The sequence below is a fragment of the Astyanax mexicanus genome, chromosome 15, assembly GCF_023375975.1.
Source record: "Astyanax mexicanus isolate ESR-SI-001 chromosome 15, AstMex3_surface, whole genome shotgun sequence".
Lineage (NCBI taxonomy): Eukaryota > Metazoa > Chordata > Actinopteri > Characiformes > Acestrorhamphidae > Astyanax > Astyanax mexicanus.
In genome coordinates, this window is record NC_064422.1 from 28867633 (window position 1) to 28894817 (window position 27185).

Genomic DNA, 27185 nt, shown 5'->3' on the forward strand with positions numbered 1-27185 from the left:
GTGTGTGTGCGCGAGCATTTTCTCCTTCCAAGTGGGTCTCAACCAAACAACTTTACGTTCAGACAAATGAAAGCCCTTGTTGCCCTAGTACTCAGGGGGTCACTCTGCCACAAAATGCCTGAAGAAAAGGAAAAGGGTGTAATAAAAGGGAAGGAAAAGCAAAGGGAGACTGACAGAGGGCAGCCTTTAAGCCTTTGGCTGTCTCCACACCCACCTCTTGTTCTTTCTCGCTCTCTCTCACACACACACACACACATCAGAAGACCTGCCTTCATTATAGCAAGACACCGAGGCGCTATATGGACACATTGGGCATTCTATTTACCAGCAGAAACAGCAGGAGGGGTGAGTCTGGGGTTCTGGGGTCATGCAGAAGGCAACGGTCATCTCCCGGTTAACTACAGTAGGTCATTATTCAGCCTAAGCCAATAGTCCAGAACTGCAAGGCGACCGCCCCCTCCTGCTCTGCCTAATTATTATAAATGAGAGGCCACGTAAACAGCCATCATTACAGGCACTCAGCAGCATACACAATCCACTTTAAATGCCTATTAAGTTAAAGAGCCATCAGTAATCCCCCAGCGTACTTTTACACCGGCAGCTAGTTTATTTGCTCTTCCACATTTTTGGTCATCGTCTCACACTCTACTTGGCCGAACAGCCACCACCATGACTGATCATCAGGAGCATGGTTGTCTGAGTCTTGAAGATGCATCATTCGCGTCCTTGTTTATTATCAGATCTTTTGCTCGGTTTCTTATCAGTTAAAACGGCATCTACCCATATAACATTAATACGCTGAAGGATGACAAACCTCTAGGTACTTAAAACAGAACGCAAACGACCTACATCGATTACTGGTTGCATTGATCAGGGTGTAATCATGTGATGGATGTGTTTGGGAACAGTTACAGATGCTGCCGCTATGTATTCATATTTTACCCCTTCTGATGAAAAACATGGCGGAGATGTTTGTGCTCCTTTGCAATGATAGCTAGAGATGCTCAACAGCAGCAGCAGCAGCAGCAACAGAAGCAGAAGCATTGTGTGTGTGTGTGTGTGTGTGTGTGTGTGTGTGTGTGTGTGTGTGTACTGCTGATACACTCCAGCGCATGACAGTGAGAGAGAAAGGAGAGGGAGGGCTGGAGGGAAGGAGAGAGAGAGGCTGGGAGTCAGAGACGGAGAGAGAGCGAGAGCAGTGAGCGGGTTCAGCGGCAGGGCAATGAGAGACTTCCTGCGCTCCATCACTCCCAAGGCCTACCTCAGTCAGCTGGTGGCCTGCGGCACAGGCCTCATGCCTCATTCTTATTAGCGTCTCTCCTGCCTCCACAGAAGGTGTGTGTGTGTGTGTGTCTGTATGTGTGTGTATATAGCTGTGAGCAACAGCAAAAAAAATAGGCAGGATGAAAAAGAGGGAGATGGTGAATGAGGTAAATGATTAAAACATGAGCGAAAGGAAGTAACATGTTGGGCATGGGGAGTTTGAGACGGTTATAGGGAAAGGGAGAGGACAAGAGTGTGAGAGAGAGAACTAGACATGGTGAGAGTAGCGTAGTAGTTGTATGAGAAGATGCAGAAGGAGGAGTTTGAGCGCATGGTATACATTTTTTAAATATCCCTAATTCCCTAATGGTTACTGTTGTGTAATTACTAGAACAACTGAGTACAACACTTCCCTCTAATGGTCAGGGTTTAAACACAACACAAAATGAACCACGCCCTGCCACAAACCTTAAAATGTTTGAATAAATAAATAGAAATCTATACTGTATTTCTAAAAAAACAATACAGTATTTTAAAGCAAAATGTGATACAATGGGATAAATATTTTTTACACCCTACTAAATGGTTCTAAGTAAGTTGTTCACTTTGAGAACATTCTTTAAAACTTATCAACATTCCTTAGCCCACCAATCGGCCATAAGTGTAGATAATACATGACCCATTTATGCAGTAAAATTACTATTTATATAGTTATTTCTAGTTTTAAGAGTTTGGGGGACATCCAAAACACTGAAGCTGGCTGGTCACTTTCTAGGTTGAATAAAAATTAGTAGGAGGAATCAAATACATTATTTGCCTGGTCAAAGTAGACCCGCTGTGACACAGGATTGAACAGCAAGTGTTGAAGGACATGGCCTCTTCAGTTTTTGGTCACTGCAATCTAGCGATAAAATTAAATTTAGGAAAGTGCCATTTTTTGTTGCAGAATTATTTGAATATCTTTAAATATTTTCTATTGCATTTTTAATATTACTTCATGAAATATAAAACTAATTTATATAAAGCCTGGGTGGAAGACCTCAAAATCTGTTAAAAATCCAGGCAGAAAATGGACAAAATGTATTAAATGTTAAAAAGCCTTATTATCCTTGTAGATAATCTTTCATTTTATTAAAAGGTTATTACAGAAGTAATTGTTTTGTGGCATAATTTTAAAGAACCATTTGGTAAAGACACTTTATCTTATTAAAGAATATGTAAAAAAGGTAAAAAATCACTAGAGATCCCTGTCTTTCAGTAGTATGCCCTTTTAGTTGATTTTTGGCAGAATTTCTCAGTTAAACATATAATATTCAATAAATTATAATTTCAGAGGTTTTAATGAATTAAATTTTGTAACTTTACACAACATAAATGTCATTATTATTATTATTATTATTATTATTATTATTATTATTATTTTATATTTGTTGTTAGTGTTTTAATTTTACCACATGTGTTATCTCAAACATCTTGCTAGGGGTAATTAAAGAAAACACAATTTTTTTCCTTCTCCCAAACAAACAAATAAAGCAAAAATTAAATTATTTAATTACTTGTTTCTTGATAAGGATTAATGGTTTAAAGCATTGTAACAAAAACAAATGTCAGAAGCGCATGTCAGAAATAAAATATAAGAAGATATCTATTTCAGAAAAAAAGAGACCAGAGCTCATATGAATTTATCCTTATTTTAAAAGCACTATGGCAAAAAAAAATAAGTGTGGATATTTTCTAAGTGTTGGAGGTTGGAAAAAGGTCACTGAAACTAATAAGTGCACGTCAGAGATGAAAAAAAAAACACAAAAGTTGTAGGACATCGATTTTAGAAAAAAGGCAAAAAGAGAGTGTAAAAAAGAGAAAGAAGAGATAAAAGGAGACACATTGAGGATGCGCTGGCAGTGTCAGCATTTGGTTGCCTGGCATCACCGCTGCTGTCTGTATAAGAGACACGAGCCACTCCTCACCCTGTCATGTGCCATATGACATTCTCCAGTTAAGCCTCTCCTTTCTGAAGGCATCATTAGCTGCCAGTCTGTCCCCCGGCCGCTCCAGACTGATGGACCCATTTGAATAGCAGCGCTATCCAGCCCCCCTGAGTGAGAAATAAATGATATCAGTGGCACGCTGCAGACTGCAGGTGTTGTCATGGCAACACACACTCGCAGTCTCGCTCGGTGCCAACCCCACCCGTCTCCAAATGGGGAGTCATACGGAGGTCAGCGGCAACGCTGCACGTCCTCAGCGACACACACACGCACACACACAAACTGTCGCTTTACAGCCTTCACCACGCAGCATCCGCATTCAAACACACACCTGTACTGGTCCTTCCACTCACAGAAGATGCTGTGAGATGTAGCAATAATCCATAACTGTCATCCATCACCTTTGCCGGAATTAATGTGTTATTGAATAGCAGTAGAGTTATTATACACTGCATTATTAGCCAACACTTTTGCAGTCATCAGAAAATCCTCTTTCTTACTTTATAAAAGGAAATTAATTTCCTTTTAGGCACTAGTTGATAAACAATGTGCCTTAGGGATAGTTACACATGAATACATCCAGGGCAGTGTATTTAATATGTTTATACATTCTGTGTAAACATGTGTAGATCATATATTTAAGCTCTGTTTTCTTCTGCTGCAGTTGCGAAAAAAGGTACGCCCTTCAGGATCAGCAGAGTACAATAGAGCACAAAAGTCTGGGACCACCCGTGAAAATGCTTCCATTGTTGTTCCATTGCAATTTATTACAGTTAAGTGTTTCATTACAAATTATTTTATCTAGAATATTTTCTATTTTTAATAGAATTTAGAAGATAGCTATGCACCATTTTTGTTTTAATGACAGTGTGCACTCGAGCTACATGGACAAATTGACAGATTGTCCAATGTACATTTTTTGTACGTATTATTATACAAATTGTGCAGAACCTTAATTAAATCTTAATTTTATTTGTCAGAACCTTAGCATGTTTTAAATTCGCAATTAATCAGTGTGGTTTCTTTCTATTTAACCTGTAAATACAATCTGATAGGTTGCTAAAGAACACTTTCATTTGAAAATGTAGTTAAATAAAAACATTTTGTAAAATGTGTGATTTTGTCACACTTGACAACTCTACTATAATTACCGCATAAAAACGATCCTCTCCTCTTATCTTCTTATAATGATGTCATGTCATCTCCTCAGCTGCAGCCACTCAGAACTCCAGCCCAAGTTTCTTGAGTTCCTCTTCCTTGCTTTAGCACACAGCACGCATGGTCCACACTTCACAAAAAAACAAACAATATAGCAGTTTTCATAATGGTATGTTAAGTTGGGCATATCTCATTAGTCAATCATCTCTCTTTAAAAAAAAAAACCTTTATCTCTGATGTGTGTGGTATTTAGATATGCACTTTCATTTTGCGTTTTCAACAGATGACAGAAAAATGGAAGAACCTGAATAAACAAGCCATCAGGAATAGAGGGATAGAGAAGGGACAGCTGTTATGGGAATGCGATGCATGTCTGCACTCAGGTTATATCTGTAGTTTCTCTTTAATTGGTGACTAAAGGAGCAGAAGTGCAATTGCCTTTGGCTTTTTGGATGAAAATTACAAGAAGACAAACTCATTTAGAAAATGTTTATTTATAAATTTAAGCCTTTTAAATAAATAACCATAGGACCATAAGATTTTCTATTTTTTAATAAAGGCAAGTAAAATAAAAATAAGAAGAGATCTGATTTTATTATATATGATGTTATATAACCAATTTTAATAATTGGTTATATAACATTGCAAGGGTTAAGTTGTTAAAGGATAGGGAAATATTCACTTCAACAATTATGTATGTATTAAGTGGAACAACACTTCTGGGATATTTTGTTACAATGCCCAGAAAAAAATGCTCTTTTCAATCTTTCAACTGTACTTCATAGAACACATTTTGGAAAAAAATATTTCCAAATTTTCTCCCCAATTTTGTAACTCCCACCCAATAATTGGGACTCCCTATCACACAATGCTACCATTTGGAAGTCCAACTATATCCTTGCAAATGGACAGCTATACTTGCTGAAACCTAAACTGACATTTAAAGGGCAGACAGAGGGTCATTCTGCACACCCAGCAAGAAATAGACCAATAGTGCTCTCTGGGACTCCAAAACAAGGATGGCTGTGGCATCATCTGGGATCAAACTGACAATCTCAGGATGACTGGGCCAACACTTGAGAGCCCCTTGAATCCTTTTACTCTAATTATATTAGCACAGGAGAGCAGAAGAACAGACCTGTGCCGTGGTTCAGTGACTTTTACCAATAATTTATAAATAGTTTGACTGCAGAAAGATGGGTCCTCTCTTGTGACTCTTGGTTCCTCATAAGGTTTCTTCCTCCAGCTCTGAGGAAGTTATTCCTTGCCATTATGGCATTTTTATGTTTTATGCATTGTTTATATCTTGTCCTATTGCTGGATTCCTGTAAAACTGCTTTGTGATGACATCATACATGCAGTAGTCAACAGCATTTCCTAAAACCAAGAACCAGGCAGGATTCTATTTATTTATTTTTTTTCAAGAATGCATTGTCCCACTTTGCCAGTCACTCATACTCAGTCAACACTGGATGGTGGCTCTGAAATGAGATCACAGCTCAGCTTCACAGAAGTCTGACATCTAATGGCAGGGTGGATGCTGACGGCCCCATTCTATTCTTCCCCCGCTTGAAATTCATTCCTCATTGCATCATTAGAGCAGCTTGTCTGCATGGGCTGAAGACTACATTAGGCTCACAGCGCTGTGTGTGAGAAGAAGGTAATTAGTTCCCACTCTCTTCTTCTGCAGGCACAGGATGGATGACAGGTTCATCACATCTAAATGTACTTGTGTGTGCTTGTGGAATACTAACGTACTTTGAACACTTCAGCCTTTTGCCATCGCTCCATCTCGCCGTTCCTCGGCCGTCTCATTGATAATACTACCCTGCCCCGTGTCCATTTGTCAAAGGCCAGGTCCGGGGCTCTCTCCACTAGTTGCTCGTAAGTGCCAGGGCCATTGCCCGGCTGCTGTCTGATTGATAACTGAAGCGAACGGAGATTGCCTAGCAGGAGTAATGAGGACTTTCAAGCCAAAACTAATTAGAGAACAGGTCTGCTTTGATCAGAATCTGCTTCAGGGGAAGTGTCAAGGCCATCCAACTGAAGTGCTGCAAGTACTATCTTTAAATCCCTATACCTGTATACCTGCTTAAGTGCTCCTTAATTAAAATGTTCTTTTTCTTTTTGTACAGGTGTCAATCTAATGTAAAAAATATGTCTTTCTAATCACTGTCTGTCCATCTGCATGTCTGTGTCTCAGATAGTATGTCAGTTAAATCATATTGTAAATTAACATAGTATTATGCAGTAATTGCCCCCTGTTTATATTTTCATCTGTACATATTGTAGATTAAAACTTTTTATATATATATGTCTTTTTTTTACAAAGCTTTACATATGTACTGTTAATCTAAAAATGAACTTAAATAAATGTATACATACATTTATATTTAAAAGCCTATCTTTTTTTGTTTCTAAATTTCTGTTGTAATGGACTGCCAGAATTAAATAAAAAATCTTAACGAAAATGAATAACACTACACATTATTACATGCTACATGGATAAACATTCACTATTTAATGGTGCCAACAGTTTCATATTTGTCTGCTCCAGAATATATACAGTACATTACATTACAGTACAAGCTTTACCATAAAAAGATAAGCTTGAAAATAAAGAATGATTTTCTATCATAGATTTTTAACAGAAAACACAGAATCTTGGAGATTTTTCTGGTTTAAAACACACACTTAAACATACACAATTATATTCAGTTACATTGCAACATAAAGAACAGGTTAAGCCACATTATCATTTGTCACACTTCTAATTTTTATGTTTAATACTACTTGTATTAGCCCTGATGTATTCTGTAATTTTTCCTCACATTGTCTCTTTTGTTTTTTGTTTTTTTAGGAGTATAACATCCATGGCTGGTGGGTTGGAGAACTGGATGGCGATATTGGAATTGTACCCAAAGAATTCCTACACCCTGCATACATTCTTTAGACCTGCAAAAATGATTTAAACTACTTCTAATGACACAAGAATTTGCTTTACAGTTGTCAGACAGACAGCTGTCAGGTAAAAATCACCACAGAGATTTATTTGCTGTCTAATTTGTTCTGCCTGGGTTATATACCATGCTTTCCTCCAAGCCACTTCTCATTACTTACCGTTAAGCAAGTGTACTTGTGCTACATATAAAAATATTAATAAACTGAGAATGTATACTGAGCTGGTTTATAAGGTACGTGAAGAACTAGAAGGTATTATATGCGAACAAACTCTTCCCAATGATGACACCTGCTGAATGAAAGTGTAACTACAGGGGAAATGTAGAGGCCTCATGTTTAGTATCATTTTTGGCATGATGTTTTTTAAATGTAGTAAATTTTGACACAAAGTTTGTCGTATTTTATTTTATTTTTTTGCATTCTGTGCTCTTTAAACATGAGTCGAAATTTTCCCCGAAATTTTCACTACCTTTTTTCTGCTCTCTGTGTTTTTTGTTTTTTTTTTAATTTCCCTTCTCCACAGTTATTGGACCCAGAAAGCAAAAGGACGTTAAATCAACGTTCATTTTTCCATCGCAAATGCATTGAAACAACGTTGACTGAAGAACTGATTTATTTGTGCACACCCAGGTTATGTTTCAATGTTTCAACGGTTTTGTATGAATGCTTTGTATTAAACTTTAAGTGTATTAAATATGCACATATTGTTTATTCTGTTCTTTTAGACTGTAGTGTGTTCTTGCAATGTAGAAAGGGACATTTTGGCTAAATAATAATTATTAATAATAGTACCATTTGTTGGAAACACAGTTTATTTAAAAACATTGTCAGTGTACCCAGCTGGCATTCCAACGTTAAATCAACGTTTAATGTTATGGTTGAATCAACGTTAGATTTGGTGTTAATTTTGAAAAGTGAATCAACGTTGATATAATGTTGTTTCAACGTTGTATGTTCAACCTTTAATAAACCATTGCTCACTAAAACCACTTTTTCATCCCTCCATCCAACAGTTTTTTTAATTGTATGCTGATAAAGTGTAAAATGCTAATTCAAGGGGCAGAAGATTTAAGACATGGTGATTCAATGTTAAAAGTTTAACGTTTGAACAACCATTTAACATTAAATGTGGTTTATCGTTGTGTCAACGTTAAAACAACAGACTAAATCACATTTCAACGCTGAAGGTCAGCTGGATGTGCCAGCTGGAGAGATTAAAAAATGTACAAATTCTATTGAACCCTTATTAATGTCAGAATTGTAATATTAACCAATGCCTTTGTTATTTTAGGGTTGTTTTTCTATCGCCAACCTTAAAATATGTAATGCAAATATGTAATGCAACATAAAATAACGTTTCTTCAATGTTCTTTGCTGTCAGAGGAGTGCTCATTAATGAGGGAAGCTAGTTAGCTACATTTCGGCCCTTTCTGTGGACAGTTTTTTTGTGTGTTGTGATTTATTACGTTTACTGAGCTGTTGACGATGACTGTATTAAGTTTGAAATACTTGCTCAGGGACTACTGACATAAAATAGCTAATTAAAGCAACCATGGGACATTTACATTGATGTGGAAACTGAAGCGCTGAGCAGTCTTCCCTGCGAATAATATAAATAAATAAAATTAAATAAAAGACAGCTAGAATGCAGCTAGACAAACTTTAAACAGCGTCTTCATTAAGTCTCTGTATCACATAAAGTACTCACAGTGATTCCTTAGTTTAATCTCGGCTCCGTCATATATTTTTCTGTATTTTACTACTCAGCTAACTATTTAGCTAAACATTAACTATTCGTCTGCTGTCTTTATGCTAATTCGTTTGCACTGCAACTCTAAAAAACTGATCTCTGATTGGTCAGTCTGTTTTTAAGGCATCTGGCAGAAAATAAAGGCATGGTCTCTAAACAAAAATTAAATTAATAAAAATGTACATTTTAGAAATAATTAGCATGTTCGTTTTTTAAAGTTGGCGTATTTAAAATATATATGTAGAATAAATATATACAAATATTGTCATGTTCTCATAATGGACGGATCATTTTAATTGAAAAGAAAAAATATCGACCACTAATTCTGCCCATTTTTAGAAGAACAAATTGCAAAAAAAAAAAAAAAATAGTGTTGTCACACATCTTTTAAATAGAAACCTTGGTGAAAAGGAGAAAATTATTAATTATGAATATTTAATGACCTACAAAGTTTATTAACCTGGCATGCCATATATATATATATATATATATATATATATATATATATATATATATATATATATATATATATATATGTACTAGCAATTAGGTCTTCAACGATGCGAGCAACATTTTTTTAATTGATAGATTTTTTTCTATTACAAAAACCTTAAGAGTAAGTAATTGACTTTAGGAATTTACAAAGGCTTAAATCACACGTTTGCTCGCATTTAAATACCTAAATAAAAACAGCAAAATATTAAAATATATTTATTTTACCGGTCAAACATTTTTTATTTTAAAAGACTTCTTGTAAAATACTACCAATTTTAGTGAAGCCTCTTTATGATGTACATAAGAAAATACAGATATATTTGATATGTTTACTTAACAAGTAAGCATAATTTGTAATATTCACTTTTATGAATTTCTAAATGTGGTATCACTGAAGGATTATAGAAGAGCTATCACAATATACTTTGAAACAATGAGAATTAAATTATGCATGCTATTCCTTTGTGTAGCGAGTCCTCAGTATATGGTGTTGATAAGTGAGCCACCTGCTGGTCATCAGAAGAAATGCTCCAGGCTTTTCATAAGGTGCTTCAGTCTGTAGTAAGTCCTCTCATATTAATATTTTAATAGCAGAATATTATAATATTTGTAATCATAAGCGATTACATTATGTCATTGTATTTCTGATTTGCTTCCTTTGTATCCAGTTGCTTTAATTATAGGCCACAGCGAAGAATAAAACAAATTGTCCCACACACAGCTTTTGGGGCTTCTGGTCACTTGCTTATTTGTATTGAATGAATATAATCTATTTATTGCCCTTCTATACTGAAGATGAAGGGATCTTCCAACAGGTTGGAAATGCATTGTTTCAACAAATAGAAAAAAAAACGTTTTTATTCAGCAAAATGCATCACTCTTAAAAGAAACAGGACAAAATAGCCATAAGAAGCATTTGGGAACTTTGTGATTCTATGAATGAACAAGAAAATAAGAAAGTAAAATACTTGTATTTCATTGACAAGAAATGAACATCTAATTCAGTGTATGTAAAATGATGCACAAGTACAGCTTTCATTCTAAACTACACTGAGATTAGATGGAGAGAGTCAACTGATTAAAATACAGCATCGATAAGACCTTCAAAGTTTTTAAACTGGAGAAACTGAGCATCTCTGACATCACCACAAATCTAAAACATGTAAAATGCCTTAGAACCGTCCAGAGAAGTGCTACACTGCATTTGGTTTTGTGACAGATAAAAGAAAACCTGTTGTTAAAGAGTCTTTTAATTAAATAACGAGAAATAAAAAAGAAAGAAAACTGGATGTCAAAATGCCAAAATGTCTCCATACATTAACACTGTCCACTAGGAAATCAAAATGGGTTCTTTAAAGGGTTTAAAACAGTGACCATATATTACAGTTCTATCATCAGCGGCATGTTGCACCAGGCCAGGTGGAGCATGTGGGTCTTGGCCTGGTTTTAATGTTTTTGTAATTCCATTAGAACCAGTCCAAGGTTCCAGCTAGTCCCAGTGGAGAGAAGGGAAGGGCTTTAGTTGAGAAGATAGACGGTCTTAATAAAGCGCATCTGTATTGCTGCTCCTGGGCCGCTTTATCTTCTCAATGTTCTTCAGAATCATGTCATGTAAAGTTACCTGTGAAACAGAAAGTTAATTTTAAGACATGGTCTTATGTATAAATCTAATGTACAGCAAAACAAAGTAACATGCTATCATCTTGCTTCTACAACTATTACTCTGTATATGAAACGAAAACATTGTTATTGCACACTTACATATTGATTTCTCAGTTCCGACACTATGATCTTCAGACTGATGTACTCTTTCTCATCAATCTCTGTAACTGTGCGTCGATAGTCTTCCTGTAGAAGTCAAACCAACCAAAATGTATAACAAATTATTTTTAAACACAATGAACTTCCTATTCAAGAGACAAATATTTATCTTTAGGGGTAAACTGCAAACCTTGTGGGGCTTTAACTGACTGCTAAATCAAATAAATTTTAAGTGGACACGTTGCTTTCCAATTATTTCAGTCCTTCACAAAACTTGTGGCCAGTCTCAATCCCTTCAGTTGATATTAATAAAACCTAATGTTATAATTATGTCTCTGATTTGTGTGTACTGTCTTGAGCATGTACAAAGAATTTTAATGTCTCACAGCTGACAAAATCTGTAAACTGTGCCTTTACTTAAATTGCCTATAATGGCAACTAGTGTATTGGAATAAGGGCTATTTTTCCCGCTATTTGCAGACAGTGCTAAACATATAACAAACACACATGTACATTAAAATTCCTACTTACCACATGGGGATATTTTGCTACTTTGGAAACCAGCTTTGCTCGTGTGATGTAGTATCTATATATTTAAAAGACAGAGAGAGAGAGAGAGAGAGAGAGAGAGAGAGAGAGAGAGAAAAAAAAGACACTTAACCACATCTGCACAAAATTGAGGGATATGTGCATTACAAAGCCATATGCTTTTCCACAAGCAGGGTAGTAAAACAACAAACGTTGAAACATCTGTGCATAAACAGCGTGGAGATACTGACAGTACCTTGATATCTGGTCTAGGTAAGATGCTGCCTCTCCCTCCACTGTTCTGAGTTCAGCCACAGTCTCCTCCTGCAAGAGTTGACAGACAGTTTAAACTCCAACTCTACACTACTTTTGCTGTTTAAAATTGTAAACAGTTCCTTAATGTCTTTACAAAGAGAAATAAAAGTAATAGCCGTCAACTAAACGTGACCATCCACTTTTCTCAATTCACTTTTTTTGTTATTACAGCATCATCAGGCTGCAACCAGGTGTTCAAAATATTTTTAAAAAGTACCTGGATTGAAACCCCAAAGTTGTTGCCATCTTCTATTCTTGGAATTAACAATTGTACCCACATTTTTACCTAGAAAACAAACAAAAAGCTGATAAGTTGCAGAATGAACACAAAAGATCCCAAGTGTGACAATTCTTGCTCATAAGGTAAAACCTAGACCTACCGTGTTGCATTTCTCTATGAGGGTTCTGATTTCAGGCTTAACCTTCTCAATAAGGTCTACTAGTTTGCCGTTGCTTTTCATCATTCCACCAGGCATTACATAGACCTTGGTCCCGCCAACTACATATAAGAAGAGGCCACATTGTGACAACAGCTACAAATTCACCAAAAACAACGACACTTTATTTAGCAGAACTTACCTTTGTCATCTCCTGGACCATCCTCAAGTTTTCTTTTTTTGGCATTTTGCTGTTGATTGAATGAATAGTGATTATTTACTGTGCATTCCCCGAAGTTACACCTAGAAAGATTTAACAAAATGTTCTATTCTTTAGAAAATGGTGACATATAATTCGACTCTTTTAGTAGAAAAGGCCTCAAATCAATTAATAAAAATGTCTCTAATCTCTAAGTCAATTTCTTACCCCTTCAAGACCGTCATGGATGTCTGTAAGTAGAATTGGATCTGGCACAGTCAGATTGATCTCAGAATGGATTTCTTTCAGTTCACGGATGTTTATGAGAGGATCCTGAAAATTGAAACAAATCATATTACTTGCTAAAAATAAAAATACAGAACAAATCGCACAATAAACAAGCTGTTTAAAATCAAAAGTACCTTGAGAAACTGGTCCAGTTCTAACAATTTCTTAGGGAAAAAGTTTGCAACCAGATCTTCGGCCTAAAGGTGATATTAAGACATTTTTAGAAGAAATTAACCGAAGTGTTTACATGCCATCTTTCAAAGTTGTGTAAAGTTAGATAAACTCACCTCTCCTGTGATTCGTTCTCTGAAAACATCAACCTGTAAAGGCAAAAAAGAAAGATTACCTTCTATAAATTCTAACACAATACCTACGAGACAACTGCTTTACACAAAACAGGTGATTAATTTAGCAAGGACCAACTCTTGGCCTTTAGTTCCACGGCTAGCTAGCTATGCTAAGTAGCTCAAAGTAAACTTCGGTATATAGGTGGGTAATTAAGCAAACACTGGCCTTATCAGATGGCTAGCTAGCATGTTTACAAGCGATAATTCCCCAGGCAGAGAGAAACAAATGAAGGCATGTGTTAGACTGAGTATAGCAAGTATGGCCATTTGCCCATCTCCCATTGCACATTTATCTCCAGCACTTTGTGTAATGCAGTAACGTACTGTTAAAAACTAACGATTAGTCGACAATAAAATTTGTAGTCGACAAATTGAAAATAATCGACATTATCGATTATCGTTGCAGCCCTAGTAAACGTCCAGTTAAACCTCTTCATATCAGAGATTCTACTAGTATAAATGCATTGCAGAGATCTGTAATTTGAATTTTAACTGTCTGGTAAAAAATGAGTTGTTTGGCTGGTGTGTTTTAAGGATTGAACGGCTTTTAGCCATAGCGGCTAACTGAATGGAGCCGGTGTTTTGGCGAGGTGTGCTACCTCGTCAAACCTTGCTACCCCAGTGTAGCTAACTATATATATATATATATATATATATATATATATATATATATAAAAGGTAAAAATACACACAAAAAAGCACAACATTAGAACATGCTTGCGGCAGAAATATGTTAGCATATTTAGATGTGCTACCTGAATCACTCTACCAAGTAAATTAAAATAGCTACAAGAAAAGATTAGAAACCATATTTTATTTTTTAATAGTTTATGAAAATAAATATATTTTTAATTGTCGCCTTTAACACTGCTGCAACAAGAGCAAATAATGATAGTGAGCTCTGGATGTTTAAAGTAAATGGGGAAAAAACAGAATTAACAAAGAAAAAACCTCCAAGATATGTAAAAAAAAAAATGAAAACGTTTAAAAATGAGTCAGCGCATGCGCATTGTTAATGGTAACACGTATGGATGGATAGCACAACACGACAAAACACCGGCGAGCCTGAGACCACATGCTAGCTAGATAAAAAGTCACAGCGGGAATTCAGTGATTCACCTCAAGCTGAGAAAGCTTTTACCAAACAAAAAGCCCTAAACGTGTCCGAACTCACGGCCATCTACCAATTTAACAGCCGGCCCGCGCTGTGTCTAACCGGGGAGCTGCTGGGCTCCGGCGCGGGAAAGTTAGGTAGCGATAGTTACTGAGGTTAGCTATGCAGTTCTCCCGCTGCACCGGCTCCGCTGCTCCACATCGAGTAAGCTAACGGCTAACGAAGGGCCTAACGCCGCTCTCCCGCACTGACACCGCTATAAAGGAGAGGAACGCGCTTACCTTTGACTTGATTTCACTGTCCACTTTTAAAAGCGAAGACATGTTTCTGGATCAGTAACGATAAAAAGCCGCGGATTGTCTGAACAGCGCTAACCCAACGTGTGGCTTTTACTGCTGACTGTCAGCCACAAGGTGCTCGCGCGCTCCGAGATGACGTTCAGAAATGAGCGACAGGGTTGCCAGATTGAGACAAGTGTTCCTAAAGGCGCTCAGTAGGGAGAAACATGTTTATTTCAGTAATTAAGTTCAAAATGTGAAACTCATATAATATATAGACGTTTTACACACAGAATGGTCTATTTTTAGGTTTATTTATTTAATTGTTGATGATTACGGCCTACAAAAATCCGAGACACAAAACTCAGTGTCTCAGTATATCAGACTATTCTCAATTCTCAATCACCCAATCTGGCAACACTGATGAGCTTCATACATTTGTTTTCTGCCAACATGTTTATTTAATCCCACCAAAAATTGTGAAAAACCACCCAAAAACAAAACTAGGAATGTTCCGCATATTAACAGTATTAAAATATTTAAATCAACAGAGAAAACTCTAAAAATGTACCGATTTTCAAGAAACTTGCAAGAAATAAAAGAAGGATCTACTCGTGCAAACTCAAAATAAGCTTTTTAGTCAAACTTCTGGCAACTGGGTTTATAAAGCAATACCGTTTATTGTATGTATATATGAATAAATATTTCAACCTGCATGCATTATTACTCACCAGCCCAACAGAGTCCACCCAGTTTGGCGTAAAATAGCCCGATTTTTGAGATCCTAACATATACATATATAATCTAGTAAAACAATTATATTAAATTTGAACACTATTTAAATGCTACATCGTTTAATTATTTTTTTAAAAACACATTCGCCCAATCTGGCAACACTGATGTGCGACCGAATGACAAGTCACCGCCAAACACGCATGCGCAAAACCCGCCCCGCCCCCTCTACATATCCTATATAATTTAATAAGAGTTTATTTTACATTTAGGGTTAAATCCTGTTATTCTGTTGATTTTAGATTAAATGTGTTCTAATGGTTTAAACAGCCCAGAAAACAGGCGGCGGTGAGAGGAGAAGCAGCGCTGGGGCTCTTCCTGTTACGTGGATGTGGGGGAGTGTACGAGTTAAACGATGTAAACAAGAACGGGCAGACGGAGAGACGGAGCGAGAGACAGACAGTTAGACACACAGACAGAAAGAGGGAGAGAGGGAGAAAGATAACGCTGGATCCGCCGCCGTGAATCTCAGCGTCCCTATCCTACCGATTACTCCCCCCACCCAGTCCCGGCTGAAGACGATGAATCACCCCGTCACCGTTAAAGTGAATTTCCGAGGCAGTGTGAAGAAGTTGCCGGTGGTGGACGCGGAGAAGGCGCAGTGGGAGACGGTGGAGGCCTGGGTAAGGCCGAGGCGCAGGCCCACATAAACAAACCCAGACAGGAGGACGATAGCCCGCTAAGTTCGCTCCACAGCACCTTCGCTTCTACATGTTTCCTTTGTGGTGTTCATTAACAGGCTCTAGTGTAGATAAATTAGCAGTCTGACAGTGTTAGCCAGCCTGAGAAAATGCGGCTGTGTCGTTATTGTCACCTGGCCTCCGTGGCCTCGGTCTCCAGGTGACAATGACATTTAAGACAGAATCGTTTATAGATAGTAGCTAGCTTTAGCTGATGTTATTTTCTCAGTGTTATTCTTCTTCTTATTGTTGCTGTTTTGTCATTTATTCTTCGCTCTTACTTAACTAACCTAGCTAACGTAGGTTATCTTGTTAGCTCACTACCTAGATTAACTAGCTAGCTAACTACCTACCCTTTGTGCTGTCATTTCCTCCTGTTAGCTAATTCCCTTAATTCTCTAATTGCCTTTAGATTAAAACGACTTTTGGATTATGCCATTTTCAAGTGAAGTATTTTGACGAGGACAACGAAGAGGTAAGCAGTACGTTAGCTAGGTTAAATAACCTGGCTACCTGATGTTATGGTCATGTTATGATTTGACCATGTTAATGCTTCTATCATAGTAACTGACAAAAATTAGAAAAGTTAAAATGATATCAAAATAATGTTTTTTAGTCTTTATTACATACATTATTTGATAATAAATTATCATCGAAATTATCATCATGAAAGCTGATTTTTATATTATGTGGTTTATGAAAAAATAGTATTGAATTTAGCTATGTTCAGTAAGTGTATGAAAATGTATCTGTGTATGATAATTGATTATGTATGTGTTGTTTCTAAAATCATTTATAATTTAAAACTACTGTATAAAAAACGTGTAAACTGTACTGTTTTTTCACAGTTCTATACATTACCTATTGTGTGGTAGTGTGGGTAACCACATACAGCTCTGGGGAAAAAAAAGAGACCACTTCAGTTTCTGTGGATTTGCTATTTATATGTATATGTTTGGTGCAAAAATTTGGTTTGATGGCTAGTGATAAAAAAATCAAAGAAACTCTGGTCTCTTATTTTTTCAGAGCTGTGTGGTTTGTTAAACAGAAATATATATATATATATATCTGTGTATGATAATTGATTATTTATGTGCTGTGTCTAAAATAATTTATAATGTAAAAATACAGCATTAAAAATCACAATGAAAACTGTACTGTTCTATAGCTACATTACCTATTGTGTGGTGGTGTGGTAAAACACATATATAAAATTAACACAAATCTATAAAAAAAAGCTTTAATAGATCCAAGCAGACTTGTATGAACCAACAAACAAATGATTTATTAATTTACTAACTTTCATATAATAATGATTTTATTGACTTTATTATTGAACAGATAACATACAAATATCAGATGTTATAAATACCTAACTGGGTTCAGAAGTTAAACTGAATTTCGAGCGAGCAGCTATAAATGTAGTCGAATACGTATGTTAAAGAAAATAAGAGCAAGAGAAATATATAAAGAATAAATGTTTATCTATTAAAGCAGTGTTGGGAATGTGTAGTTCACCAAAAGGTAAAAAAGATGAACAACATTTAAAACTGATGAATGATCATTATTACCTCAAATGTGTGTTTGATGTTTCTGTTTTTATTTGTCAGTACATTGTATAACAGCAAATTGTAGATTACTTATGTAAAAAGGAAGGGCAATATATAATAAATATAATATCTTTTTTTAGTCTGTATTTGTTTTTGTTTGCCATGCATATAAATTTGCTGTTGTGTTTCTTTTTGTTTATACATTTTTTTCTTTCTTTCTTATGTGTATATATATTTTTGCGAAACCGAAATAAACTTCTAGATATCCATAAACAGTCAAGGTAGGTGATTTATGTTGCCATATTTTATTTATCTAAGTAATTATAAATCCTGTTTAATCCTTGGCTGTATGGGGTAAATGTGGTATGTCTTTTTAAGTGCCGTTTAAATTTATTCATAATATTTTTAAAACATTTTTCTTTCACCAGATGAGTATATGGAGGCTCTGAAGGTAAGAACTCGTCATTTCTAATTTTACACTTTGGGTTATAACAGCTGGTGGTGGGTTAGAGGACTATGCATAATTGGTGTTTATAATAAAATATGTTTAATGCATTTTAATTGTCTCTTACCTTTAAAAGACTACAACATCAAACAGTTTTGAATCTTAATGTTCTCTTTAGAGTGCATTTAAGCAAGCCAACCAGCTTCACATGAACGTGTATAAGATGAAGGGCCAGGCTGAAGGTGGGGCTGTTAAGGCGGAAGGTAAAGAAATCAAAATAGACCCCAGACCTGCTCCGCCATATCGGGCCAGAGTAAAAGTGGCCGACAAGGAAACACAAGTGACCCCTGAGCGGGACTCGGTAAGGACTCGGATTTGAATTAAATTGTACTGTGCATGATGTTTAGTACGAGATATACATATGCCTTTTTTCTTTTTTTTTTTTCTTTTTTCTTTTTCTTTTTTTTTTTTTTTTACAATTTTTCAATTTCATTGTTTGATTGTGCTTATTATTTGTTTGTAGGTGGTTGTGAAAGAAAACAAAGTGACCAAAGTTGAAGAGGAGGCAGTCCCTGCATGGTTCAAATCTTACATGGACAGAGTATGTATGGACTTGATTCTATATATTATTCACTGTGGTTCTGATTTCATTATTGAGAATCCACCAAGTTAACTTTGTGTTTATATATAGACAGTAGTGAGACTGTGTTGTACAATACGTTTACCATAATTAAATGTCCCTTTTAAGAAATTGAAATACGTGGCCTTTCTTATTGACTATTTTTATGAATTGAGGACATAAAACAATTATAACGATAACTAATAAATGATTCTTCTGTTAAGCAATCTAGTTGGTTAATAGTAGACTAAAAGATAAAGTTACCATGAACAGCACAATGCTTTTCAATGACATGGCTATTAATACAGTATTCAGTTGTGTGTGTTTGTGTGTATATTGATTATTTTAATGGCTTAGCCAATCATATTTTAGACATGTTATCTCCTTTTTCTTCACAGTTTAAAGATCAGGTAGTGAGGGAAGTGGTAGACAGGATGTGTAGTGAGTTTACTGGCCAGTGCTGCACACACAGAGCATCTGACCATCCCTCAGAAGAGCCAAGCACTTCTGGTGCTCAAATGGCCACAGTCAGTTCCACAACACCAAGAACATCAAACTCAACACCTAACTGCAGCAGCTGCAAGGGTCCAGCCACTGGGGGTGGATATCACTGCAGGTGAGTGAGGGTTAGAGTAGTCTTGAATCTGTCTTTAAATTATTGTCTTTAAATAATTTCCAGTTAGAAATGAATTTATACATAAATGAATTATACTCTGATTTTTTTTTATCTTAACCACATATTTTTATCTGTCTAGTGTTTGTCCCTCTTGCATCTTGTGTGAGCCATGTAGTCACAAACATGACCCTAGTCACAACTTGAAGAGAACAAGAACCCCCTTGTCTGTTCCGGAGAGAGGAGTCACTCCAGAACCCAGGTAAGTCCAGCTAAACTAGTATAGCTTTTGTATTTACAGTGATACCCCCAAACCTGGTTGTGGTTTGTTTCCTGCAAAATGATGAAACAAATCCGAGGTATATCATCTTGTTTTTACATGTTGTGCTTTGTTGTGCTTTTAGGTTCTTGAGGCGCGGAGACCGGACTGTGCGTAAGGCTGAGAGACAGCGTCTAAAAGCCGAGCGGAGACAGCTGAAAGCTGAGGTGAAGGAGATCAAGAAAAAGCTGCGGCTGGAGAAGAGAGGTCTGCTGTGGAGTGGAGCCACCAATGGCACTAGCAGCACAGGTCTCGGTCCTGCTTCTGCTCCTGCTCCTGCCCCTGCACCTGGTCCAGTTCCAGCCCCGGGCTCAGACCCTCAGGCCTCCAGTCCAGAGTAAGGGCCATAGTGAGAGGGGTCAGGGCTGGGTGACCTACCTACCCAGCCCAGAACAATCATTATCAAGATTATCTCATTGTCTGTTATAGTTGCGTTTATCGCTGGCAAGTGGATGGAACTACCTCAAAATGCACCTGCTGCCTTTATTGTATAGCCTCCTTTTAAAAAAAAACATTTTTTTGCTTTGAGCTTCAAGAAAAAGACAGAAGCTGAATCAAAGCTGTACTCACAATGCTCTGTGCACTCAAACCAGGGGTCCCAAGGTCTCCTGCTCCACCTTGGTGCCCACAATGACTGCCTTGTTTCTGGATGAGAATCTACCAGACGGCACATGTCTGGAGCCTGGCACCAAGTTCATCAAGTACTGGAAGATGAGGAATACTGGCAACATCAACTGGACTTCTGAGACCAAGGTATGTAACACGTACATTTACACAACACACACAATACATATATAAGTGTTTAAATACATATATTATTTGCATTACTTTCCATTGCCACCTGAGAAGTTACAGTATGATTCTGCATTGTAATCTGAGAGGCTTGTGCCTGCATCCACATGTCCTTGTGTAGGTTATTTTTGTTGCTGCTATGTTTGCATGTGGACTCTGTGTATTTCTCTATCAAGCTAAAGTTCATGTGGGGAAATCTGGCACTGGAGTCTCGGGAGCAGAAAGAGGTGGCAGTTCCCTTTTTAAAGCCAGGAGAGGTTGGTGTGGTGAGTGTGGCTTTCGTGGCACCGATACTGGAAGGCACCTACACCTCCCACTGGCGTCTGGCACACTGCGGAGTGCAGTTTGGCCCCCGAGTGTGGTGCAGCATTGTGGTGGTGCCCAGTTCAGGCCAGAAACCCAGTTCCCACTGCAGCAAGTCACTGGTGAGTAGATACTATATTGTAATATTAGCACTGGATTAATCTCTTGGTATTTCAAATGTTATGTTCATGTAAACTCTGCATTTACATAATGAAAATATCTTAATATTAATATGTTAATATTCATTTATTGCTTTCTTTTTTTTATCTTTTTGTGTATTGTTCTATTTTTTGCCATACAGATGAATAAACCCAATATGTTGGGAATAGAAGGCATGTGCTGGTCTGGCTCCAGAAACTGTGAAACTCAGGTGTCCTCCAGCTGTCAGAGAGAGTACTACATTCCCTCTGTGGATCTGCTCACTGCACAGGTGTGTGTACATAAACAGACAACCTGTAACTACTGCCAATGTTATGTGCAAACATACAATTAGAAGCTGCTTTCTTTGTGACAGGATTTGCTGTCATTTGAGTTGCTGGACATAAATATTGTCCAAGAGTTGGAGAAAGTCCCAGCTAACACTCCAGTTGGTGAGTGTTTTTTCTGTTCCACTCAGGTTAATTGATTTAATCTACTTTGCTTTCTTAAAATAAGCCAATAAATTATATTGCCCACATTTCTATTTTATTTCCTCTGCAGATATGACCCCATGCATGTCCCCTGTTCCTCATTATGGACCAGTGTTTGGAAAGCATGTCTTGGGCTCGGTAAAACCAGACGCTGAACACACAAGGTCGAAAAAACTTCAAGGTAAGAGTAGCAGTACATGCTTTTTACTTGAAAAAAACGTAATTAGTTTCAGCTTCAATTTGCTCTGCTGTAAAAAGGAAGAGACACAATATGTATTATACTCTGCCTGTGATTAGACTTCACTTGTCTTATCAGAGCATTATAAGTGATAATAAACTGGACAGATTCTTAGTCTCTGCATGTGTTGTTTTAGTGGTGCAGCCTCAGAGACATGTGGAGAATGTAGATGCTCAAACCCATGAGGAGGGAGATGATGACATCAGTGGAACTCAGTTTGTGTGTGAGACTGTGATTAGATCCCTCACTCTGGAGGAGGAGCCTGAGCACAAACCTCGACGCCAAGCTCGAGCGAGCCACAGTAAGCCTGAAGGTGAGAAGCTTTAGATACAGTCCATTTAAAGCTTATTAGGAATATCCTTAGTATTGAAATGTCGAAACAGGAAAGCATGTGTCTCAAATTCTGACTTTCTTTTAGTTCATGACCCATCTACCTGTAATGAGAGATATTTGGACAGAATTGACAGACCTTACTTGACAATTGTTAAGAGGCCAGAAGCTCCGCCCCCTGTTCAGCCGCCTGCTTTACTGGAGGAGCCTGTTATCCCAGGTGAAAAACACATTCTTCACGTAGCACGAATGTTCTGTTTACTGTAAAACATTAACATTAATGTCATCTGTGTGTCTTTAAAAGCATAAGCTTCCGCACCCTTGCCCAAATTACATAGTAGTAAACTCTGGTTCTGATGTTAATTAAAAAAAAAATCAAATCTTAAGCTTTCAAAGACTCAAGATTAGCCACCAACTGAATTGAATTAAATTCAACAAGCTAAAAAAGGAATTGAAATATAAAAGTTTAGCTTAGAATTAGGAAGGTGGTGAATCATTGTAAAGTAAGCATCTTTCCAACTGTGAAGCATGGTGATGAATCTATGCTCTGAGTTTCAGTCAGTGTTTAATGGATGGAGGGGGAAAGAGGGTTCAACAGAAAACCAGCCAAACCTGATATAAAATATATAACATTTTACATCCACCATGTATTACCTGAAGAGACACAACCTAAAGCTTTTTTAATGTCTCTTATGATCCTCGTCTAAATATTATTGTTTATAGCCTGTTAATGAGCTGTGCTTCAAATTTATCTCAAAACTAGAGTATTTTAGAAAAGGAGGGGTGGAATTTCTGCCAAATTGTGTGTTAAACAGAATGACTTTCCTTTTTTAATGAAAGGTTATTTTTTTAGGATTTGTTGAAAATGTAAGTTTTATGTTTTAATTGCTTTTACGTTGTACTTGGTTGTAATTTTTAGTTCTTATTTCTCTGTGCTGCTGTTTGATGTTCAGTCTTTTCAGAAGCACTGATTGGCTCTAATGAAAACCTTTACACTGACCCTGCTGCACTGGATGAGGAGGAGGGGAAAAAAGAGGACCAGGATAAGGATGAAGAGGCAGGAGAGTGGGATGAAGTGAGCAGCCAGGCGTCCTCTTCCTCCTCAGAGGAATACATTGTTGTCTTGCCAGACTGCTTTGATACCTCGAAACCTCTGGCAGATTCCATGTATAGCTCAGCCATGTCCCAGCCTGGGACTACCTGCACTGGAGAACCTGAAGGAGCACTGGACCAAAGCACTGCAGAGGGGGATACTTCAGAACCAACACTCTCCATTCAAAACAGTGTGAACAGACTGCTGTGCACCTCTCAGATCCTGAACACCCCTGCACTCGTTCCTGAGGTGGTACCTGTCTCTCTGTCACCACCCCCCACCCTTCGTACACACAGGTTAGAGAAAATTAAAATTAAATTTCTAAATTTAGAACCATAAAGACAGTTGTGTGTTATATGTATATAAATTGCTTTCTTTTTTTATTAGGTCTATAAAACCTTGTGAGACTGAGAACAAACCACAGGACACAGAAGAGAACAACTCCAGTCCACCTGAGGACAACCTGGATGGTAAGCTAAATGATGTCCAAATGGTGTCCGATTTGTTGTAGAACACCAGCAAAATTAATTATTTGAAAATTAGAATTGGGTGTCTTTGGGCAGGGAAAGGATCAAACTTTGCTGGAAGAAAGTTATTAAGTTGAGTGACATTTAATGACAGTTTCTGATTATTTCTGAACTCTGCTATATCTGTGGCACTTCAGGTTTCACATCAACACATATGGAGGGCCCCGCCAGTGCCTTTGATACATGCGACTCTGAGGATCCCAGGTAAAAGTCTTTACCACCATCTCTGTGTGTTGGGTTTCTCTGCACTATTTTCAGAACCAATTTTTCATCTTCTTTTTTTTTTAAGGGAAGGAAATCTTTTTGTAGTATGTAAACTTTGCCAGTTTCAAAACATACCGTTCACTTCCCAGTCTGCGTTATGCAAATAGGAACTAAGCTGCAAAGAGAGAGATAAAGATAAAAATAAAACACTTTTGTTTATGTTCATGCACTTGGCCTTTCCATGCATCACTGGTAAATAACGTCATTTAATAATAAATGGGGAAAAGAGAATGCTAAGAAATTATGTAATGTAATTCAACAGAAATTTAGAAGGTTGGTCTCACAGTTAGTGAAATATATAATAGGTCCAATCATTGGCTGATCAGTATATCTGGCTATAAATTCAACATTAACAAACAAGAAAACTCTAGAAAAACAAGAAGAAAAAAAATATTGGAGAGTTAAGTGGGATAGATACATTTTATTTATTTGAAATTACTTTGTATAAAAGTTTTTTAGTATGCCTTTTTTAAGTCTAAATTCTGCTACTACAAAAGTATTAATGACACACCTTTTATTTATTATTTCTCATTTTTAAAAAATCAATAAGTACATGCTATGTATCATGGCTGATTAAAAAAAACAAAAGCTGTAAGGAGGAAGTGTCTGTACTTACTTTTTTTTGCTGTTCCTGTGGTTAACCAAAATGATTGAGAAAGGTGTGATCACAACTGATCTTTTTTTTTTTTTTTTTCTTGTTTTGTCACGATCTAAACATTATGCTTTCATAACTATTTATCTTTTGTATTTTACCTACAAATGACTGACTTTTTGTTTGCCTGCAGGTTGCGTCAGGGCGGCCTGACTGAAGGGCTGGTGAAGGGGGCGCTCTCAGTGGCAGCGTCTGCCTACAAAGCTCTGTTCACAGGCCAGAGCAGCTCCATGCAGGTGCTTATGCTCTCAGCAGCGTGATTCACACCTGCTGCTGTTTTCACTTCACACTAAAACCACCCCCACATGTTCACAAATAAGCAGTGCACAGAGCCTACTGAAAAATGAGTCATGCTACTCCCATGCTGTCACCAACAGCACTAAAGACATCTCTTACCAGCTATAGCAATGGCCTTGTCCACAAGAGTTGCAAAGTAAATAAAAGAGTTACATACTGACGTAAAGTTTTAATCATTTCCCGAGATAACGCTTTGTGTTTTCTAGCTGAATATTTATTTTGCCAGCTGCCAGGGTTAAGCGTAGGCTGTACTGTGCTTGAGATTAACCTTTGATATGTCTCTTTTTTTGCCATTGTTTTCTTTAGCGACCCAGTGTGGACCCGGCATGTGAAGAAGCCCAGTTGATCGCTGTGCTACAGGAAATGGGCTTCAGTGACAAGCTGCTAAACCAGAAACTGCTGAGAAAGCATCAGTACAACCTGCTAGACGTGGTCAATGAGCTGGTGCAGATGACTGACAATGAGTGGTACACAACAAGGCACTGAAGAGCACCATGGCAGCCTTCTATGTAACAATAGTTACCTCGATTGAAATTGATATACGATGTGTCTGTAATATAGGAAGTTGGGAACATCATTCTCTTTGAATATTAAACAAAATCTGATGTCAAGGGGTTGTTGTGTATTGTAGGCACACAATAGACTCTGAAAAGAGCAATGACACCGCTCTCGGCTGACCGTTGAATCAGCACTTGATCACTTGATTGTAATCGTTTTCAGTTGTATGTTTTAGGACATTATGAATGGGAAAGCTAAGTAATGGGTTTATTTATCTGATCTATCTATTTTTCTTCAAGCATAGTAATGTTCTACACAGAAAAAAAGCTGTTTATTGGAGGATATAATGTGTTCAGTGCAGGCATTGAGTTGCAAAGACCAGAGAAAGAATGCCTTGGTTGTTATGACTGGTTTTTCGAAACGTTCACATTTGAAAGTCTGTTGTAAGATATATAAGAACACCTTCAGTATGTTGATTGCTCTTTGTCACAGTGACCTCTATAATCTCTTATTCTGAATCACACTAATTGCCGTAATGTTTAACACGTGTAACACTAAGGTGTTGATTTTTCCAAACCATTAGGAATGTGCAATGAGTTCTTGAATCATGCTTAATATAGCCAGTGATTGGTAAAGGTTTTGCTAGGCACCAATTGTTGGTTGTCCTCTGTGTACTAACAGTGTGATCATGGAGCTAATGGCTTAAGTAAACGTGGCTCTTGGTGTCCAATACAGCAAATAAAACATTCCATATAAATGGGTAATCTGGTTTTCCTTTTTTGTTAGTATTCAGTTCTACTTAACAAGTGTTTTTGTTTGGTTGCTAAGCTTACATAACAATTAATAAAAACTCAAGCTCTACTAGACACAAAATACATATTTATAAACAAGCTTATTTATAGTATCTTTAAGAATTATGACAGCTAACAGGTGTTTTAAGACCTCGTTCTGTTTTTGTGGGAGGATTATGCATTTTATTACAAGGCATGGAAGTCATTGCTGAGTCAAGCAATTTTTTCCTTTAGTCAGCTTCCTTTTTTTTGAAAGACGGGAACTGGACTTTTGTCCTATTTGTGTTTTGGTTTTGAGGCACGAAAGTATTACTGCATTGTTAGCAAGTTTGAACACTGCTCATACATTTTGTTGGCTTTAACTTGGAATTAAGATGGAAAAAGGCTGATTATTATTGCTCTAATAATCTGGAAAATAAAGAAAAAAATCTGATTACATTGTGGTGCCTGAAAGATTGTGAACCCTTAACAAATTTTCTAAATGTCTGCATAGTTTTGACCTAAAACTTAAAATTTTCACACAAAAATAGACCTGTGTCTATATATTTTTTTAAATATTAAACATAGTGGCAAAGGAATGGGAGCCTTTTTTTTGGCTTCTGGTGTGCCGCCAATAACTGCAAATGCTTTTGGTAACACTTGATTAACAGAGTCCTCCATACCACACATCTTCATCTATGTTATGTTGGTGTTTTTCTCCAAAAAAACTTGCTTTAGGTCTTTCCACAACATTCCTGTTGCATTAAAGTTAGGGCCTGTCCAAAACAAAACAATAACTGTATTCTTCTTTAACCAATCTTTGGGAGAATATCTGTTTTGCTTAGGGTTGTTGTCTTTCTGCATGACCTGCATTCTAAAGGTTCAGCTTTAGGAATTAAAGATCATTCTTTATCATTGATGGGTAGCTGTGTTACAGAAAAATACAGAACAT

The 27185-nt window shown here is 37.0% G+C and overlaps 3 protein-coding genes across 5 annotated transcripts in view; 2 read left to right on the forward strand and 1 right to left on the reverse strand.

Annotated features, from left to right (window-relative positions):
* skap1 (src kinase associated phosphoprotein 1) overlaps window positions 1-8070 on the forward strand; it is a 48153-nt gene extending 40083 nt beyond the window's left edge. Inside the window, exon 12 of the mRNA XM_007259127.4 lies at window positions 7270-8070. Within this exon, the coding sequence (XP_007259189.2) occupies window positions 7270-7362 (93 nt within the window). The 3' untranslated portion in view covers window positions 7363-8070. The remainder of the gene's footprint in view (window positions 1-7269) is intronic.
* A 2387-nt stretch (window positions 8071-10457) lies between these two features.
* Window positions 10458-16776, reverse strand: psme3 (proteasome activator subunit 3). 2 transcript variants are annotated; one of them, XM_022668916.2, is made up of 11 exons: window positions 16648-16776; window positions 13371-13403; window positions 13218-13280; window positions 13024-13128; window positions 12799-12847; window positions 12600-12718; window positions 12437-12505; window positions 12161-12228; window positions 11908-11962; window positions 11377-11463; window positions 10458-11236 (listed from the first exon to the last, which is right to left on the reverse strand). In XM_022668916.2, exons 1-11 carry the CDS (start codon window positions 16660-16662, stop codon window positions 11156-11158), a joined length of 744 nt encoding a protein of 247 aa, XP_022524637.1. In that variant the 5' UTR covers window positions 16663-16776; the 3' UTR covers window positions 10458-11155. The 2 variants fall into 2 exon arrangements, with proteins under 2 accessions (XP_022524637.1, XP_007259190.2); XM_007259128.4 differs by lacking the exon at window positions 16648-16776 and adding an exon at window positions 14826-14991.
* Window positions 15817-26227, forward strand: nbr1a (NBR1 autophagy cargo receptor a). Of its 2 annotated transcripts, XM_007259129.4 has the most exons (21): window positions 15817-16237; window positions 16707-16769; window positions 18107-18125; window positions 18273-18295; window positions 18468-18650; window positions 18813-18890; window positions 19307-19524; window positions 19664-19783; window positions 19926-20177; window positions 20434-20593; window positions 20809-21057; window positions 21237-21365; window positions 21450-21525; window positions 21635-21745; window positions 21939-22115; window positions 22221-22352; window positions 23086-23521; window positions 23613-23695; window positions 23890-23956; window positions 24802-24904; window positions 25272-26227. In XM_007259129.4, the coding sequence occupies exons 1-21, from the start codon at window positions 16136-16138 to the stop codon at window positions 25449-25451; spliced, it is 2961 nt and encodes a 986-aa protein (XP_007259191.2). In that variant the 5' UTR covers window positions 15817-16135; the 3' UTR covers window positions 25452-26227. The 2 variants fall into 2 exon arrangements, with proteins under 2 accessions (XP_007259191.2, XP_049320626.1); XM_049464669.1 differs by lacking the exon at window positions 18107-18125 and having other exon boundaries at window positions 16187-16237.
* The last annotated feature ends 958 nt before the right edge of the window (window positions 26228-27185 follow it).

Bases quoted from the DNA above. Each gene is read 5' to 3' on its own strand.
- psme3 (XM_007259128.4), bottom strand. From the start codon at position 14,867: ATGTCTTCGCTTTTAAAAGTGGACAGTGAAATCAAGTCAAAG. The intron at 12,848-13,023 runs GTAAGAAATTGA...TTCAATCAACAG, and splicing joins TCCATGACGGTCTTGAAGGG to CAAAATGCCAAAAAAAGAAA. The intron at 11,237-11,376 runs GTAAGTGTGCAA...TCTGTTTCACAG, and splicing joins CGGAACTGAGAAATCAATAT to GTAACTTTACATGACATGAT.
- nbr1a (XM_007259129.4), top strand. From the start codon at position 16,136: ATGAATCACCCCGTCACCGTTAAAGTGAATTTCCGAGGCAGTGTGAAG. The intron at 18,651-18,812 runs GTAAGGACTCGG...ATTTGTTTGTAG, and splicing joins TGACCCCTGAGCGGGACTCG to GTGGTTGTGAAAGAAAACAA. The intron at 21,526-21,634 runs GTGAGTGTTTTT...TTTCCTCTGCAG, and splicing joins CCCAGCTAACACTCCAGTTG to ATATGACCCCATGCATGTCC.